A 19887-nucleotide genomic window follows, 5' to 3' on the forward strand; every position below is an offset into this window, starting at 1 on the left:
AAGATAAAACTAAAGCAGTCCAGGCCTAATATGTATTCCTTATCCCCTCTTATTTTGGCGAGACTTTCTATTAAAACTGTGCTCTTAAATGTTGTGCAAAAGGAAAAAACTCCAAAACAACACATGGATGCAAACTTTATGACTTCTCAAAGTTCTTATAAAATACAGCAGGAGATATAAATATGCATAAATATGACTCTAACAAAGCTTATGTCGGTCATAGAGTAATATTTCCAAAACCTGCCAACAGAGCAAAATCAGCTCAGAAAGTATGTGATGACCTTTGACCTTCTGGTTTTATTTGATGCTGTCTCCAACCATCAGTCCCCTCTTTTTTCACCTCTGCCCGAGACAGTGAGCGAGACACAGAGAGAGTGAGTGTGTGAACATCACAGCTGGCTCCTGAGCCATTCATCTCCATGAAGGCCGTGGTCTGGATTGGTTGCTGCATAAACCCAATTATGGAGGCTGGATGTGTACTCAGATTACTTTCTCCTGCTTGCCCGGGCCTGATAACGCCAGAGAGAGAGAGGGATGGGCAGGAAAAGCGTTGGTTAATTATTTTAGTCCCGATTCAGCATCATTATGTGGATATCAAATACTTGCATTAGACGTGAGTGTGTATGCGAGAGAGAGAACGAGTGAGAAGAAGGATTACGAATTATTTTGTGTGTTCCGAGATACGAGAGGGATGCACACACAAACACACACACACAAACACACACACACACACACACACACACACACACACACACACACACACACACACACACATGAATGTACCTGTTGGTGTTTTTATCTGATGGTCGCATTGTTGTTTGCCATGGCAACAGCACGTGTTGCCTATAAAAGCTTTGCCAGATCCTCCCCTCAGGGTTATTGCACAAACACACAGACACACACACACAAACACACAAACACACACATTCAGATGTTATTATCCTCTAATGTTTGGTGCAATGATGCAGGAGCCATTTGTATCAAAACAGCAATGAAAAAGCCCAAATGTTTCATAAGTGTTTTGAAATAGTTCTTCAGAGAAGCAATTTGGGAAATTTTGAATTATGTGGAAATGTTTCAACATATTTTGTAAATTTTTCTGGGGGAAAAACAAACACATTTTCTGGGGCTTTTTCCCCCCAACACATGCTTTAAGTGACCCTTAGAAAAAGCTGTGTACACACCTCTACAGGCACACAAACAAACACACACATACACACAGAAGACACATTCTCACATGAGAATCCTCTTGAGTCATAAATGTATACAAGTGTCTTGCTATAGTGACCCTTCAGTCCCCATCTACACCTCCGCATCAGTTGCTCTGGAGATTCAAACACCAGGAATAGTTCTGTTGACTCGAGGTTCACTGGTGAGCCACACAAAGAAAACCCTTTATTTCACAGAGAGGTCAGAGATCAGCTGCAGAAGAGCATCTCTGGAAAAAAGCAGGAATTTAGCGTTCTCACCCAGCTCAATACAGGAGGTCAGAGGTCACAGCCTGGGTGATGTGTTTATTAGAAGCCGGTGCCGTCTTCGGGTCTTTTTTGTTTGCTTATCGGCAAATTACAGTGAGTACCACAGAAAGGTATTGTGTGCTCAGGTCGATCGCCTGCATTAGTCAAAGATGTAAGAACGGGGTCAGAGCAGTATGAAGAATATAGAGGAGTCTCTGTGTCTGTGTCTCTGTCCTCAAAACACGTATAAGGTGAATATATATAAAGATAATATTCCTATAGGAGGATCTGGTGCACGTCAGAGTATCACTAATTGGATAGAAGAATAACTAGGTTTTTTTTAGCAGCCATCTTTCACAAACAATGCCGTCAGAATTATATACATTCATTTATTTACATCAGATTAATAAATGTACTACTGTGACCGCGTGTCTGTGCTGAGCCAGAGCAATACCCAAGTTACTGACATGTATGAAACTATAGATGTATAAAAAGTATGTTTTACTTCATGGCTCCTCTCGGGATTTGAGTGGGTTCAATTATTTAGATAACTAAATTTACGACACTGCAAGAGAGTCACAACAAATGCAAATACAGAAACACACTGCATATAGATCCATCACCACTGACAGGTACCAGACTTCAATAACTTCAAAAAGCATTGAACTACGGCCGGGTGCATCAGTTTTCTGGTTCCCATGCAAATATATCCTGTTTAGTTCCAGCATGTTTTTTCTGTTTGCATGTGTTTTCTTAATTTGCATTGTGTTGAGCTCTCTAGGCCACCGTAGATCAATAATATGGGGGAATAATGTAATTGTTTAACTTTGCATTTCAAACCTCTTACATCGCTCCATCATCTCATCATTTACATTTAGGTGGTGTTACACAATGGAGCCCTGAAACAGGTCAGTTCAGGGTGTTACAGTTTATCACAATGTTTTGTCAAACCACAGACAGTCTCACCCTCTGCAGACACCTGCCCAGGTGAATCTCTTCTCAATTCCATCCAGCACTGACGCTCGCAGGGGCGTTTTCCCCGAGACTATACCTTCCTCTTTAAGTATGCATGGTGCGGTGCTGACTTACATAACCACCAGACTTCCACGCCATCTGCATCACAATGTCTGGATCCTGGTTTGCTTTCCCGTTGCCCCGATTTAGAGTTTGACGCGGCCTTCGGTGAAACTGTGTACGTACATATACGCAAACAAGGACGCACTTGGCTGCACGCACATCCCCGCTCAACGGCAGCTTCCAGCATAATGTATGAGAAAAAAACTTTTCCCAGGGCTGTAACCATGGAAACAGAGGCTGTCTGGTAAGCCATCAGCCCGAGCGAACACTTTGAGACATTCAAGGTAATCACAGGTTTTCACTGCTTCAGTCAAACATCTCCGTCTGTGGGTAAACACCGGCCTCAGGGGGCTTCGCAGGAGCTTTGATGACAGGTACATGGACTCATATGAAACCTTTTCTTTTCTTTCTTTTTTTTTCAATTCGCCGGAAACACACCAATTTGACGTCTGGGTTACGCAATAAATGTTTTTATTCATTCTCATCTCGGAAGCTGTTGAGGAACACAGAGGCTTCGTGGGGCTGGTTTACGTCTGTGCGCCCTGATCTATTTTTAATTTCCCCAGACCTTGCCGAGGATCTTTCTCTCTCCGATTTAACCGGCTACCTCTCTGACTCCTCTCTGCAATCTCTCCCCCCCCCCCCCCCCCCCCCATCTCTTCCCCCCGTCTTCCTCTCCACCACTGAGGTATTGAAAAATGTATGAGAGGTCCTATTAGCTGGGGAAAAAGGAAACCTATTAGAGGCTATCACAAGCTTTAATGAAGCAGGGGGTCATCGTCCGTCACATCCGCCTCCCTCACTGGAACACACACACACACACACACACACACACACACACAGAGAGATGGAGGTGGACATACAGCCAAGGTTTTTTTTAGCGCAATGTGCATGTGTGTGTCATACACCACCATGCAGCCCACGCTCCCACTTCCTGTTAAAGACCTTCCTCGTGATCCCCATCTTAATCTCAGCAGTAGAGTCTCAGAGTTGTTTTTCCCCCATGTTTCCTTGCTGGACTCCCTCACCTCAGCCCCTCCACCACGGGGACCCGGTGATGAATGCGTCCCCTCTGCGGCTGCGGTTCACTTATTTCTGCTCTCATCAGCTCCTGATGTAATGAGAACAAGTCGTTCAGACAACCGAGGAGCCCGAGCTTTGAATAATGACATCCAGTAATACTTCATAAACACCCAACGCCCCCAAACCAGCCCCATGTACACAGACCTAATATTGATTGATGCCGTTAAGAAACCAATATCAGCGGATATGACCTGATTTCTTTTCCTCTGAAAATCATAAACCGTTAAATAAACTGTGAATTCACTGTGTCTGAGTGGTGACATCTAACTGACAGACCGCAAAGGGGGGTGTATCCAAGTGTGAAATTGGCAGACGCACACATGTGCTTTGTGTATCTGAGGATAAGTGAGAAAGACACTGAGAGAAGATGTGTTTGAGAGACAGAGGAGGAGAAGAGAGACGAGGCTGCAAAATGTAGAGAAAGAAGGATACACAAGTTTACTCCACTCAAACTCGACTCTGCTGCAACTCTGTCTTTCACCATATTCTATAATTCATATCATCTCGACCAGAGAGAGAGCGAGAGCGGCAGAAAGCACGGAGAGCTTCTTGATTCTGACGCACATGTGCTTGAATTCATCAAAACGCTCCCTGCCTCTCCTCACACTCCTGTCGGCTCCCTCATTCTTCTTCTCGTCCTCCTGGCAGGCGGCTCAGCTCTGCTGCTCTCAGCATGTTCTTATCACAGCTACGCACCAACTCCAACAAAAATATGATGAACTTGTGCTCCCAAAACCGGGCTGAGGAGCAGGAGATGGGAATTCAACAGAGCTCCAAATAGCTGAGTCCCATGTATTCGCTGTAACCATGGAAACAGTAGATATTCGTCCTCATCTTTAGAGAAATGGCCCTTAGCAAAAATATGGATTAGATGGAGGGGGGAGGGGGGAGGAGGGGGGGGGGGGGGAGAAAGAAAGAAAGAATAACTGGCCACCACAAAAATAGCCCAGGGACAAGTCCATTATAGAACGAGTGAATGAGCCTTTTTTTAATCAGTTCTCCATCATTCATGTTAAATTCGTCTTTAACATCCAAATATCAGGTAAGGTTACATGAATATTACCCTGGTTGTTTTAAACAGCACAAGTTCAACGTCTGACATGATGAAAGTGCTGATTAGGATTTTTAAGGGGAACACATCTCCATCTATCCCACAAACTGTCCCTGATACATTCCAGTATGTTTCAACTGGGCACCAATAGGTTTCAACATGGTTTCCTGGAAAAACTCACAGAGACCTATTGAGTTTATGGCTTTGTTTAATCACCATTAAAAACTATTGCAGACGTACCAAACCATCAAATACTGATTAAAATACATTCTATACTTTTCCTGACCTTATCAAAGATATTCTTTTAAATCCACAAAAAGCTAAAAGTTCCATGAATGTGAATTTTATTCTTCACTTAAATCAAAGACTTCAGTGAGAGGAATAATATTTTCAGAATAATATTCCTCTCAGTTATTGTTCTTGCTGCTGTTAGATTAGAATAGAGTTATCTGTTATTAAGATCAAGATACATTTATTAGTCCCAAACACATGCACAGATATACACAGGCACACTCATGCAGGTAGGGAAATTTAACGTCTGCTTTTAACCCATCTGGTGAAGGACACACAGAGCAGTGAGCAGCCATGTACGGCCGCACGGGGAACAGATGTTGGGGGAGTAAGGTGCCTTGCTCAGGGGCACTAGACAGGGTAGGGAGAATCCTCTTGGATTTTTGGACAGATCAATCCAGGTTCGTCTTTTTGTTGTTTCTCCGTGGAGTCGAACCAGAGACCTTTTCTGCCCATAGTCCAAGTTTCTGCCACTAGTCCACCGCCTTTCCCAATATGTCTGACACATGTTGTCAGTAACACCTGTATTTAGCCAGTCAAAATATCTGCTGTGAAAAAGGGACACAAAGTGTTTGAAAGTGTCCAATGTCCTGGTTTTTGATGACATCTAGTCTGGCACATCCTCTTCACAAACAGACAATTAAGGAAATCACCCAGGAGAGGCTTATGTATATTTATAGGCTGTATTATTTATATAATCAAAATATGCGGGGCGATTTGGGAACACAGAGAGACTTCTTTTGCTTTTCATCGTTTCTTCATGAGCACGTACTTGTTGTTGACCACCGTGCATCTCCCAGAGTCCCAGCTGAAGGAGGAGTCGGCCTCCTGTTCCCGACCACAGCCGCTGGATGTGCGTTATTAAACGGTTCGATGGTCCAGCTGAACAACAGCGAACGCAGCTGCAACTGGCAAAAGGTTAATACAGCTGGAAATGGAGCAGAGCACACCGGCATGGTGGCTGCGAAATGCCAAGGCAATTACTGCCGGGAGATGAAAGCTTGTGAGGTTTTTGTGCCGAGTATGTGAGACAAAGAGGGGAAGACAAAGAGGGAGAGAAACTTCTTGAAAAGCTGCCTCTGCATTGTTCATCTCTTCTCCACATTCTCACCATCTATATAAACACGTGCTCCTCAGATTGCTTCCTCTGGACAGACTCAGCAGTTTGGGGGTCACAGCCATTTTGGACTTCACCTGCCACATCTGTTCTTTCAGCCTCTAGTACTTATGGATATTCTCCTCTTCATCTCCTCGTCAACCACCGCTCTGTGCTAACCTGAACTTGAAGGCCTACAGGATCCTTGCTTTGTTGTTCAGACAACCACTGAACCTTAGATTGCCCCTGATGGCTGCATGAATTATATATGATAGAAAAAAAAATGCAGTTCATTAACCATTGCATACCCCCCTGCTCTTTTGATCACTATCGCCCCAACAGTACAACGAACTGATTGGGATGCAAACCCCAAACCTGTAAACTTCAGAATGGTCCTCTGCACCAACCTGAGCTGGGTTCCTCCAAGAGTACAACACCACATGATTATTAATAGAATATAATCAAAGCACAATTTTTAAAACGCCTGTCAATCGGTGTGTGTGACAGCCAAGGGTCAGGAGAAGATGGGGGTTATGAAGTTATGGTTTAGGGATTTAATTTAGACACAGATCGGACACTGAAGGCAGCCTTCCAGATTCCACCCCCCACCGTTGTTTAGTAAGTGTTAACCTTTTCAGATATATATACAATATATATAAATGTCATGATGTAGAGATGTCCCAAAAGGTTGATGTAAAAATTTGCCCGTACAGTTTGAAACACTATAGGAGGCATTATGAGATTTTAAACGTAACATCAAAACCAGCATTAGTGTATTTCAATGGAAGAACAGTCATATTGTTTAATTTGAAATACACAGTTCAGAGTGCAGTATCTATTTAAACAGTGCATCTGTGAAAAGCCATGAAGGAAATCTGTGTGCGTCAGTGTGGGACTGCAGAATGTGCAATAACTCACCTCTTGACACACTTAAGAGAAAATGATGACGTACATTTTGAACACGCAACAAAAAGTATTTATGTCCCACAGTCTGGTAGGAATGTGTATGTGTGCAGATTTTTGAGTGTTGACTGTTATTGCTGCAGGTCTATAAGAGGAAGGTAACCTGCAGTGATAAGTGCTGGTGTTCAGGGGTTGCCACGCATGCTCATACCCTATTATTATAGTTGTCCCTTACGCACACACATACACGTACAGACACACACGCACACACACACACACACACACGCGCACAGACACACACACACGCACACACCCTCCCTCTCTCCCTCTCAGCTCAGCATCTGTATCAGAGCTCAGTGTGACAGGAGGCGGTGGAAACACATCTTCTTCCTCCAGCAGCAGCAGCAGCAGCAGCAGAGAGAGGCTGAGAGAGGCTGAGGTGACCGCAGGTGTCGGGTCTGACCGGTGCCCTTGAGGAGGGACACTCCCGACTGCAGCAGCAGGAGGAAGAGGACGAGGAGGAAGAGGAGAGGGGAATAAAGGAGGAGAGGGTGAACGAGAGAGCAGGAGAACAAATGGACGAGAGGAGACGATGGGGCGCTGGGGAGATGCTCGCTAAATGACTGAGGCTGACGGAGAGAGTGAGGTTCAACCCGGTGGGATCGGCTGGTCTGCGAGTAAAGCAGGTGAGAGGAGACTCAGTGTGTGTGTGTGTGTGTGTGTGTGTGTGTCTGTGTGTGTGTAGCATGTACAATAAATAACGCGGCTGGTGGTTTATTGATTGGATAACATGTCAAAACGCGATATTACGCGCAGCACTGACTGGGGGAACTGTCTGGATTCAGATCCCTCTGGCGCAAGGCTCAAGGGTGAGCGAGTGCGCGCCTCCCTCCATTCAAGTCTCGAGCATGGGTCACGGGTTACAACATAATACATGCACACATGATGGATGCTAATGTAAAGTCTTCGATAACATACGATAAGGTCCGATACGATACGATACGATACGATACAATAGGATAGTTCACGATACGATACAATAGTTTACGATACAACCTGATATGATGTGATATATCCGGTACAACATGACACAATAGGTTATGATTCAATACGATACTTTATGATAGAATATGATATTCCATATGATATTGAATCTAAATGTGCCATCACATTCAGCACGTGTGTGTTTGTGTGTTTGCAACCCTTTTGCGTCACAGGGGGGCGTTACAGAGGAACCTAGATAACCTTGAGAATAACATCATACACACACACACACAGACACACACACATAAAAATAACAATTTACATAATATCGTGCAATATCACTCTGGCAATATAAACACCGAGGGTTCACGTCTATAAAAACACAGCAGCATCTTTGCTCTGACAGTTGTATAATGATCGGACTATTCAATAATTAACGTCACCGTTAATATTAATAGTAAATATATAATACAATACGGTCATGTACGCCTTGATGATGTAAATAAGGTGTAGTAGAAGATGCATGTGGACACCCCAGGGAGGACATTGTCCACTGTTTAATTGCTAGTGAGAGAATCCTCACTCTTCTGAGCTTTATCTCCTGCATCTCATCCTCACATTGGGTCTAAAGGGGGGGGGGGGGGGGGTGTTAGCGGCTCACAGGGTGTGGAAACAAGCTTTTGAGGGGAGCAGCAGTGGCAGCAGCAGCATTGCAGAGGCGGGCGACAGCCACAACAGTAAGATTTACAGACGGAAAAGAGCCAGACAGGAACATACTGATCCCTTTTTTGTGTTTTGAGATTTTGAGATTTTGTAAGATCTTTGGTGAGAGGAAGATGAATAGATCCTCTTGAATGTTTTCCTGTGACTCTGGCTGTTGTCCCCTTCCCCTTTGAGAGAGTGAAGTGAAGTTGTGAAACCATTAAGCTGCAGTTTATCATTTTATTCAATCCAGATTCACATCTCATGCATTTCAATCATCCACAGATAACATCCTCAAAGTCTAAATCTTTAAATCCAGGTATTTACAGCCCATTTGATAATAAATTATTTATGAGCACCTGCCATTTACCAGAGAGAAGCTCACGGCAAAGAGCTCTCGCACCGTGACCCTCCTCGCTGCTGTAATTGCAACGGTGCGACTCAGGCTTTAAAAGTGGGACTACTTCACATCTCTGGAGAGAGCAGAGGCGACACAGTCCACCGCTAATTCTGCCGCAGTCAGATCGTTCACCCAGACATTTAAACTGCTCAGTTAACTGTTACAAAACTGAAATGATGTCACATTTTCCATACACGTGGGATAATTGTCAAGCCTGCAGGTGACTTGATGAGCTAAACCATGAAATAATACATGTTTTCAGCCATATTCAACTGTTTATTCTGCGCTTGTTACATCTTAAGCTTACTATTATGTGAAAATCTTGTATGAATTGGAAATGAATTAGCATTTTCCAAGGAGCAGTCATTTTTTAAATGTGAAGCTGTCACAATTAAAAATGTGTGTTAGCATGGCTGGTGCAGAATGTAGGTATAGTTTTATCTTCAGCTTCGGATTTCTACTTTATTTGGTGTATTTATTTATTGTTAGATCTTTATAATTGATCTAAACATCACATTTTTAAATGAGTTGCCTCGAATTGAACAAATAGCTGCAGGAGTGATGAATAAATAGAGTCAAGAACCTCAAGAAACTGGACTTGGAGAATAATATATATATTTTCTCATGATAAAAGATAATAAAGTATTGTCTTTTGCATATTTGTTCCAAAAGTATATTTCTTGCATAACTTGAAAAGTGAATGACTGTTGAGTAATACCTAGAAACAGCAGGGAACTAACTGAGCACTGTGCTGCATGTGCTTTAGTGTGAATGAACTCCATGACATGTGATATTATCCTCCAGTTGCACAGTGACCAGTGAACTGCTCAGTGTTTTACAACCTCTAATGCAGCACAAGTCCTTATAGCACCTGCACGGCCATATCGTTCTGCTGCAGAGCTCAAACTACGTCAGTTATGAGTTATTCATCCGTGGGGCTCGACCCTGAGGAGAAAAGTTGGAGAGCTGGAGAGAGAAAGGAGGAGGGAGATGTACCTGTTTCGGGAAAATCTAAATTTGACAGACCCATGTGCACAGAGATCTTTGATTTTTATATTTCCCCTGCTTGAGTGTATTGAGCGAGAAAGGGGGAGGGGACGAGACGAGACGGGGAGCGATAAAAGACAAATCAGGCAGGAAGCCACTGGTTATGTAACTGTCATTGACGATGGTCTCTTTAGCGCCGCCAGCCAAGGTTCTGGCATCCCAGAAGACAGAAAGGCTGGATAATAGCGCTGCTCATTTATAATAAAGGTTCCGTATGTTTCTTCTGACGTGGACCTAATTGGACTTTAAGCCGAAAAGACAAGTTTTGATTCCTCAGAGCTTGTGTACGTATCCCGCTCCCGCTATTCTTATCGTGGATATTAAAGATGAATGAGATACCAAGCAGCATTCCAGAGAGACACGCTGCCAGAGGGAGCCTGAGTCAAATATATCTCCTATGTCGCTCTTAAAAAAGTCTTTCTTTCTTTCCCTCGCAGGTGTCTGTCTTCTCTGACGTTTCAAAATGGAGTCCTCTCACCTCCTGGGCAGCTCTAAGAAGAGAGTGAAGATCCACCCTCACACTGTCACAGCCAAATACGCCACGCACGCCCCGTACTCCCCTCAGCCTGGGGTGCACACACACTTCCCTCAACCTGGGGACGAAGGCTACGACGATGCTCCGTCTTTTGAGGACTTTGGCTCTTTCCTGGAGGAGACGTCAGACAGGAAACAGCTGACGGAGAGCAAGAGGTGGCCCCTGACTCTGTTCGGCTCCAAAGACAAGGATACGGCCCACAAACCTCAGGCTGCCGCGGGGGCAGATGGGAGCGAGGTGGCGGCCAAAGCAGCAAAGGGGTCTGGGAGAGGGGTAGGGGAACAGCTGGCCAGTTTTGGGGAGGCCTCTGTGTCTGCCTCTCGTCTCACCTGGGTGGGGCTGCTCTGCGCCGCGCTGGCTCACGGCTGTTTGATCGTTCTGACCCGCCTGGCCTCCGAACGCTTCAGCCTCGGCCCCCTGTTTCTGCTCTTAGTTCGATCCATCTTCCAGCTCCTCTCTTTGGCTGTACCACTGCACAGGGGGGAGAACCCCTTCGGACCAGAGGGCTACCGCCTACGGCTGTTCTGTTACGGCATGGCCTACTCGCTCTCCCTCTGCTGCGCCTACTCATCGTTAACCTTTGTCTCTCCCGGAAATGCCACGACGACCTGGCGCCTGGCCACCACGGCGCTGTCGGCGACCCTGGCCTTCCTGCTCCTTGAGGAGAGGCTGGGATTGCCTGATGGGATCACCATAGCTGCAGGGCTGTGTGGTTTGGGCCTTGTGTTACTTCCCACAGTAGATGAGAGCAACTCAGATTCACAGACCGACCCGGTTGTGTTCTGGAGAGGTGCTTTCGGCTGGTCTCTCTCTGCGCTCGCAGGACTGTGGATGGCACTGGCGCTGGTCGGGTACCGTTCCCTGAAGGACAGGGTGGGAGTGGGCACAGCCTTGTTCACAGTAAGCTGGACCGGCTGCCTGCTCGCCCCAGCCTCCTTGTTTGTTCTCCAGGAGGGTTGGTCCTGGCCCGTGAGTGCCCCAGCTTGGGGCCTGGTCCTGGGCCTGGTAGCCTGCTCGGTGGGAGCCTTCCTGGGGATGACGCACGCGCTCACACGCCTCCATCCGGCTCTGGTGTCCGCCTCTCAGAGTCTGGAGGTACCCGTGGCCATGCTGCTGCATCTGGCCGTGCTGCCAATGGTTCCCACTGCGCCAGAGGTCGTCGGGAGCATGATGATCATACTCAGCGTTGTTTGGCTGGTGGTGATGAAGCTGCTCCCCTCCCGAGGGGGCGGGCGGCGCCAGCGGGAGGAATATGAAGAGATTCTGGATTCGCCCATCAAATAAACACCTTCTCTCTTCTCTTCACACGTCCACGTTCTCTTCTGCTTATTCCCTCCTTCACCAGATCGTTTCCAGTGTATATAAGAGACTGCTAAACTCATGATCGGAGCTTTATCTATTTTGTATCGTCCTCTTTTGCTTTTAGGGAAAGTGCCAATATTGTGTTGTCTGTTCTAGTGACGATGTGATGTGACATTAAAATCTCTCTGATGAACACAACGCATTCCTGAAGCCACTTGTAGTCAACTTGTGTGTGTGTGTATGTGTTTGTGCATGGCTACATTTCACAGGATTCTGATGTCGGGTCACGACTAGCAGCCAGCTGAGGTTTGGCCGAGGATTGATGCTATCTGCTTGGCTGCTGGTTGGCAGATAAATCGGGGTAGAGAGCGAGCAGATGATGGCATTGGCATACAGATAAGAAGCAGGGAGGGAAGGAGAGTGATGGCCGATGACGAAACAGGGATGGAAGAGAAGGGTCGGAACGGAAGAGAAGCAGAAAGGGAGGGTGGTGCTATGTCCGGGCAGCTGGCTGATAAAAACCCATGGTCTGAACTGTCATTATGCGTAATAACTACCTGTCCGACACACCAGCTCTGACACTCTTCTTTCTGGTTCTATCCTCCTCTATTATCCTCATCCTTTGCCTCCTGCTTTCACCCTTTGTTGCTTTGTCTCTCCATCACAACGAACGAGCAACCCCCGACATAGCGCCCATTCATTAAAATCCTCACTGGCACGCTGCGCAGATGGAGACTTCTAATGAAAACAAATGCCCCAGAGTTGGACATTCCACCGAGGGTACTATGGTGATATTATGATGAGGATAAAAAAAACTCTTCAGATCTTCAACCAGCTGCAGTTTTAAAAGGAAAGGTGCATGTATTCACTGGCCTGGGACCAAGTACATATTAATACCATAGATGTGAGTCATCCGCTGGAGAAAATCAATTAAAACCAATTAAACTCACACATGTTTAAAAATGGTGAAATGTAAGTTTACTGCAGTGCAGATGTACATGTGCAGCCGACACAGAGAATCACCTGCAAAAGTTGTTCTTTTAGGTATTTTTTATCCTGTAATTGGATTCTGGCCATGTTTTAATAGTATGTATGACACACACACACACACACACACACATCAACATATACAGGCATACATACAGATATATAAGAAGCTTGTTCGTAGGTTTAAGGTTATTATTTTAAATTATTTATACTTTTACAGTTTACACTACAACATCTATTCAGCTTTAATAACTTATAAGACCCACACTACAGATTGTATATTAAAAAAAAAATAGGTCCAGTTTATAGAGTTATGATTTATGTAAACTAAAAACCTATAAATCATTTGAGACCAGTATTAAATATAACATATGATGTCATCGACAGTTTTTTTTCATCTGCATTTTTACTTTAAACCTTTTAGTAACTTTTTCTCATAATACTTGTAATGGAGAATATTTACTCTATTTCAAGTAAAGCATGTTTTCTTCTTATTTGTACACAGATTTCATTCTGTTTTCTCTCTTCCATGCTCTCTCTGTCTTTTCATTCCTCTCCAGCTCAACGTTTTACAGAAACTGTAACTCTGGTCAGGGCGAGCCACTCTATGTGGTTTATTACAGTGTACGTGTGTGTGTGTGAATGTGTGTGAGTGTATGTGTGTGTGTGTGTGCGCGTGCACAGCTACAGGAGAGAAGGGCGGCAGTTCTGGCAGGGTTTCATGAATCATAAACACCCAGAGCTCTGTGAGACGTGGTCTGTGAAATACAGACAGTTAAAGCAGCTAATGAGTTGGGGGTGAGACCTGCCCAGAATGAAACACTGTGCTAACCCTCAGACACACTCTCTTGTGGTGGAAGTTATTTGCAGATATTAACCACAACCACACAAACACTGAGGCGATGGTGTAAACTCTGCAAAGCACAAATGAAAGTCTGGACAAGCATGTGTGTGTGAACCGGCCATTGGTGAGTGTGTGGGAGGAGGGAGGAAACCTTTCCATGCGTCTGATCAGGTGGTTCAATCCGTTTTTATTCATTGTAACGAGCTCACACGATTTATAATATATTTCATTTTAATGTTTAAAAAAAGGCCATTAAAAAAAAACAGTACAGAAAAGTGAGAATGTGCAAATACATATCACTGCAGTGTTCCCAGTCAATTTGTCTTCATTGTTCTTCCCCTCTCCTGGATTCATGTGTCCCCTCTGTCTTTCCACGCCCCCCCGCCTGCTCTATCACTTTGATCAGCTGCAGGTGAACTCGCTGCAGCTCTGTTGCTATGGCGACCAGGGCCCGTTCCATCGTGGCCATGTCCAGCGGGGGAGTTACTTCCTGCTCCTTCAGGCCTGATGGGATGAGAACTGCCCCCAAACCTCCGGGTCTTGGTGTCGGCTGGTGTCTGGTCCTGGTGTCTGTCGGCCCTGATGATGCCGCTCTGTGACCTCTGCCAGCAGACGTGACCTTCTCCTCATGTCTGCTGTGCAGGAGCATCTGCATGGTGGCGTTCAACCTCCTCTCCCTCGCGGCCTCCTCCTGCCTGAGCTCCATCAAACCTCGCCACAGCCCGAGACTCGCCTGCTCCGCTTGGGCCCGACACGCCGACTCCACGCTGGGTACGCACTGCTGGCAGGTCCCCCTGGCCATCTTCCCCACCTGCGCTCCGAGAGAGACCAGTCCTCCACGGCACTGGTCCAGAGACGCCAGCAACATTAGCTGCCTCATGTGTGAGTCCTCCAGAGCGATGAAGAGCTTGTCCCAGCGAGAGAGACCTTCAGGCTGGCATGGTGCAGGCTGAGACTCGGCTGTGGACAACAACCACAAGGACGCATCACTTATAAAGTCGAATAGACAACTACAAGGTTGTTAACATTTATATAAACCAATTTTAACCGAATATTATCAGAGCAGTTACTGGTTGTTGTACTTAAATTTAGTGGAAGAAAGCAACTGGAATAATAGGGTGAAATTTGAGTGGAAATGAGAATTTTTTTTTCAAAGAATACAGCATTGGGATATAAAAGGTTATGGTACAAATGGATTTCATAACAAGGCTACAATGAGGTCATAAAAGAACAAATATCTCCAAAGCAAAGACCACGGAACTCAAAGTAGCAGCAAAGTAGTTTTGGTGATGGAAAATTAAAGCAAAGTACATAAATCTTGGAATAGTACGTTACTTAGTTAATAATTTACTCACAACTTCTTCAGAGAGTACAACTATTTACTCCATAACTGACACGAGCAGTTAAATGGTAGCCCAGTGACTATAAATGATTTAGCCGACCAACGTTCTATGGATTGACGACAGCATGAGTCAAGATGAAGAAGATTCTCTAGAGTGATGGAAAAGGTTCAATACACCAAACAGCATAGTCTCCATACACGTGCTTTCTACCACTGTCTATACACATTTAAAAAAAAAAAGTAAGAACAGGAAATAATTCCATTGCTGGTTGATTGATACATCAATTACAATGTCAATCACAAGCTGTATTTATGAAGTTTTTTTGGAATAAACATACAGTAGACATATGTAATAAGACAGAAACCTACACAATACAGTGGTTTCACACCAAAGACAACTATCACATATGGCATTCAATATACTTGAGGAAAGTATTTTAATCTTCTATTTTTAATTAGAAAAAGGGTTTGTGATTTTAAAGCTTTATGTAATTTAAATTCAATTTACGAAAAACACACTATTAAAGCAATTTTTCCCCCATAGCTTGGTTTATTTTGCGTTAATGTTCCACAAATTGGCACTATAATTTAAGTAGTTTGGTGTGATATGAGAGCAGAGATCTTTTTTAATAAGTAAACCCCTTCTGGGATCTAAAGACGTTTCATCTGCACAAATAAATTGCACATTACAGAGTTTGTAACTTTGTTATACGGAAATGGAAGTAGATCAAGAAGGAAGCCTTGCGGGACACCAGTGTTACAATCCAAATCTAATAAAGCACTTTGAATGAATCTTACAGCTTGATTAAATCAGGCAAGGAAATCAGAGATGCTTTTTTCACAATGAGGCATATGTTCAACCAAGCACAAAACAGAACTACAGCAGAAATAAAGGAAACTCACCCTCCTGCTGGTCCTGAGAGATCTCATTGTCATACTCGTCTGCATAGTTCCCTTCATACTCAACCTCATTCTCACATAAGGACGAAGCCACGAGCACACACAGCACGTGACAGATCCTGAACACGTGCATGAGGAAGCTTTGGCAAGAATATCGCAAAAATAATCTGTTAATAATTTCGGAAGTCCTCTCTGACCCTCCTTCACTGTATGTAAAGCTCTTCACACTGAGCCAACTGTTGTGGGTGCTGACTTATAAACTCTGCAAGAGGGAAGAAGGAGGGTGAGTGAGGGAGGGAGGGTGGGACAGATGTGGGGGGGCTGTTGTGTAGGTTGGGTGAGTAATGCTTCGGTGGAGGCACTTTGTTACAAGTCAAGCTGAATGGGAATTAGGGGCATTGTGAGGAAAGAGGGAGAAATACAGGGGAACAGGGAAAACTGAGGTAAAAGAAATTCAGAATTTATGTTAAATACTAACGACAACAGACAGGAGCATGTACGTATCTTTTACCTTTCCACTCTCATTCACTCAGGGTCACAGAAAACACAGTTGAATTATTCGGAGACCTGTAAAGTAGCCAGGCTGTCAGTGTGAGGTCAAGATATACGACATGCAATCTCAACCAGACGAATGAAAAAACCCTCTAGTCAGTTAAATCAATTTTTTGTATTTTTCACTCTATATGTAATTCGATTTTTGTGCTTCGGAGAAGTTCATGAGTTCAAGGTGCTCGCTTTATTTTTGGGGATATAAGATGGGACAACACTTTAAAATGCTGTTCCATGTTGTACATGCAGAAATACAAAGAAAAATAACTAAAACTGAATAAGAAAATTAAGAAAAATGAGATATAGAGAATGATAATAAGAAAAAATTCTTCAGCAGACGCAACAGTGAAAGAAATTTGATTTAAATATTAAATTTAATATATAAGCCTATATTTAGAGGCCCAACCACAAATGTGCTACAAACTAACTCTCTTTAGAAATCCCTACAAATGGGACCTTCTTTTGTCATTCCAGGAAACAAACCATTGTTCCGTCCTTCATTTTTTCTATTTGCAGAGTCACCTCCACTCATACTTACAATGTTTCCAGGACATTTCAATCAGCACTTTAGCTCAGTCTGGCTTTTTAACCTCTTGACTGATGACTCAGAGTCACTCCCTGCTCGGCGGGTCGACATCAAATCCCCTAAACTAAAAGTTGCAACGTTGCAGAATCAGGATCATGATTTAAACTTACAGTGACTATGTTTTACCACTTGAGATGAAATGCAGTTGCTATAGCAACACAGGGAAATGTGCTTTCTGGCTGTGGTCGTATTCTGCTGCCTGGTTACACTGTTGATTAGACATTCAGCGAAGATGACTCAGCAGATTTCCTCGTCTCACTTAGGAAAAATTATCTCATTCTCATAGACAACAGTGCTCCGATGAACAGGTGTTGGGGTTAAGTAGCAGAAACAGGACAAGTCAAGGTCAGAGGAAAGACCTTGACCTTCCTTCTCCCTGCAGACGTCCAGACTGAGCTCCCAGCAGCACATGTCAGCACGTCTGCCAGTGACTATGTCTGGTGTTGTCCAGCTCACAGGCTATAATCGTAGCACGGGGACTAATTGAAGCAGGAGCTGGCAGGTTTATCTCAGGAAAAGGGGAGAACCTGCAGAGGAAGAGACGAAGAAGGGATGGAAATGGAGAGGTGGATTGTTGCCACTGAAGGAAAGAGGATATTTGCGTAAAGTTTCCTTTCCTCCCTGAACTATAAATACCTCACAGTGGACATGAGTGTGTGTGAACTCCAGGGCTCAGCTCCATAAAATGCCTGTAACAAGGATCCCTCCAGGAAATCTATACATTTGAGTTAAAAGTTAATGGTGCATAGAGACAAACAGCTCATCTTTCCTCTTCGGTGTCCGTCTCACGTATTTTTCCTCCTATTATTCTCTCTCTGTTTACATTTGATCGATATGTGACTTGTTGAAGGAAACTACGATCTTCATGTTAATCAATATCTGGTCTAATATGTATTCAATAAGGCCTATTGGTTACAGTGCAGACCCTTCACACGTTAGATCTGTTCTCTCTCATATCCGAAGAATACACAATTTGTGTGATCCAGATTTAAATGTTATGTCCTCCCGTCTCTTGAATTGGGTTCCCCTACAAACCTAGAAGTCTAGTTTCCATTGCATCTTTAAAGGAATTGAATAAGACGGAACAAAATCCCAAATATCCTGCAGGACAGAGGAGCTGCATTTATCAGCAGCCGCCAGACGCTGTTTGTGAGGGGGAGGACTGATTTGAGAAGAGCAGAAAAAGAAAACAACGAGTAGAGAAAGGAAGATAGGAAGGGAAAAGACGGAGGAATAGAGGTGATAAAAGTTGGGTGTTGTGGAAAGTACAACACAAATTTGAATCAGTCCAGAGAGAGAACAGGTCCTGGATTCTGGGTTGTCCCGATGAAACCAGAGATGCGAGGGGAAACTGGGACAGTGGGTGATGTCAGTCGACTTTACGCCGGCTAAAACACAGACGCTTTGAAACAGCAACAGCACTTCACTTATGAACAAACCACAAACTGACACTAATGCTCTAAAGTGAGCCAACGCAGGCCAGCTTCACCAGAGCTGTGTGGTGGTGTCGGGTGTTTCCCTTTCTGTCCCCAATATACGAGAGAAAAACTATGGAGACATGAAAATACAGCAAACAGCCAAACAATGAAATAATTGTAAGGAATATATTTATAAATATGAATTCATAATGGTGTATAACTGATGAATGTCTTGATGATTACAATATATTACTGAAAACAGCTGAGTAAGGCCTCTGACTGTGTGGATCTTGCTGATACAAAGGTTCATCAGTAGGCTAACGGTCAGTAGTCACCAGTGCAAATCAGTAAGCATGTGTTAAACGGCAATAGTGTACTAAATGGAGTTCCACAAGGCTCCGTGCTTGGTCTGCTTTTATTTTGAAAGCAAAAGGAGCCAAAACTAACTTATCTTCTAACTTTTTGCCTGGTGCCATCAAGGGATCAGCATTTCTATTTCTCTACTACTTTACTGTTTGACTAAATACCTCAAATGTATTGACACCCCCATCGGGCTTTAGCTGTTCTTTGTTCAAAGTATGCAGAGCTTGAGAGCAGTGTGACAAACCCCCAGCATTGATGCTATAAAGCTATTCTGAAGCCATTCTGGGTATTTTAATACTACTTACTAAGTTCATTTATTTTTGTTTAATCTTTCTATCAGTCTCAGATCACAAGACTTATTCTATATCTGCTGTCTAACCCTAATTTATGACTCTATAAGTTGAGATAACAACCAACCACATTTTCTCCTTCAGCCATTTGGAATAGTTGGCAAAAAGAATGTGAACCGACATTTTCATTTCAAGAAGAAGTTTTTATTATCCTAGTTATAGCTGATTGTCATTGTTTTAATTTACTCTGCTGTCTCCTCAACCCTGTCTCGAGATAATTGATCCTGTGATTTGGTGTGACTCAAATAAAACTCAAATAATCTCATAAAACAATAAACTGCACCTATCTATGTATAGATATAATATCTGTCTGTGTCCCCCTCAGGTATAGAAATGTAATTATAACTCTCCCAGCTTCATTCATCAGCTCTCATAACTCACTCATCTCAACCAGTGTGCAAAACACGACTCCAGCTTCCCCTTCCTTCCTGGATCACACGAGCACCAGAGAGAGAGATGCTGCATTTGATGACAGGTTCTTGGAAATGATACAAAAAAATAAGCTGGGTCTGTGTCGAGGACCATCAGTGAGGCAGAGGAACCCTGATGAGCAGCGAGGGACGGAGCGAGGGGAATCTATTCTTGTTTGGCTGAGTCATGAGGAAAGCTGCGGGGACGAA

General features: G+C 44.1%; 1 protein-coding gene across 1 annotated transcript; it reads left to right on the plus strand.

Moving 5' to 3' along the window:
- The first annotated feature begins 7507 nt into the window (after positions 1 to 7507).
- Positions 7508 to 11910, plus strand: slc35g2a (solute carrier family 35 member G2a). Its single transcript, XM_053435268.1, has 2 exons — positions 7508 to 7644; positions 10529 to 11910. Exon 2 carries the CDS (start codon positions 10555 to 10557, stop codon positions 11908 to 11910), a length of 1356 nt encoding a protein of 451 aa, XP_053291243.1. The 5' UTR covers positions 7508 to 7644; positions 10529 to 10554.
- The last annotated feature ends 7977 nt before the right edge of the window (positions 11911 to 19887 follow it).

This window comes from Pleuronectes platessa, chromosome 11, assembly GCF_947347685.1.
Source record: "Pleuronectes platessa chromosome 11, fPlePla1.1, whole genome shotgun sequence".
In the NCBI taxonomy this organism is placed as follows: domain Eukaryota; kingdom Metazoa; phylum Chordata; class Actinopteri; order Pleuronectiformes; family Pleuronectidae; genus Pleuronectes; species Pleuronectes platessa.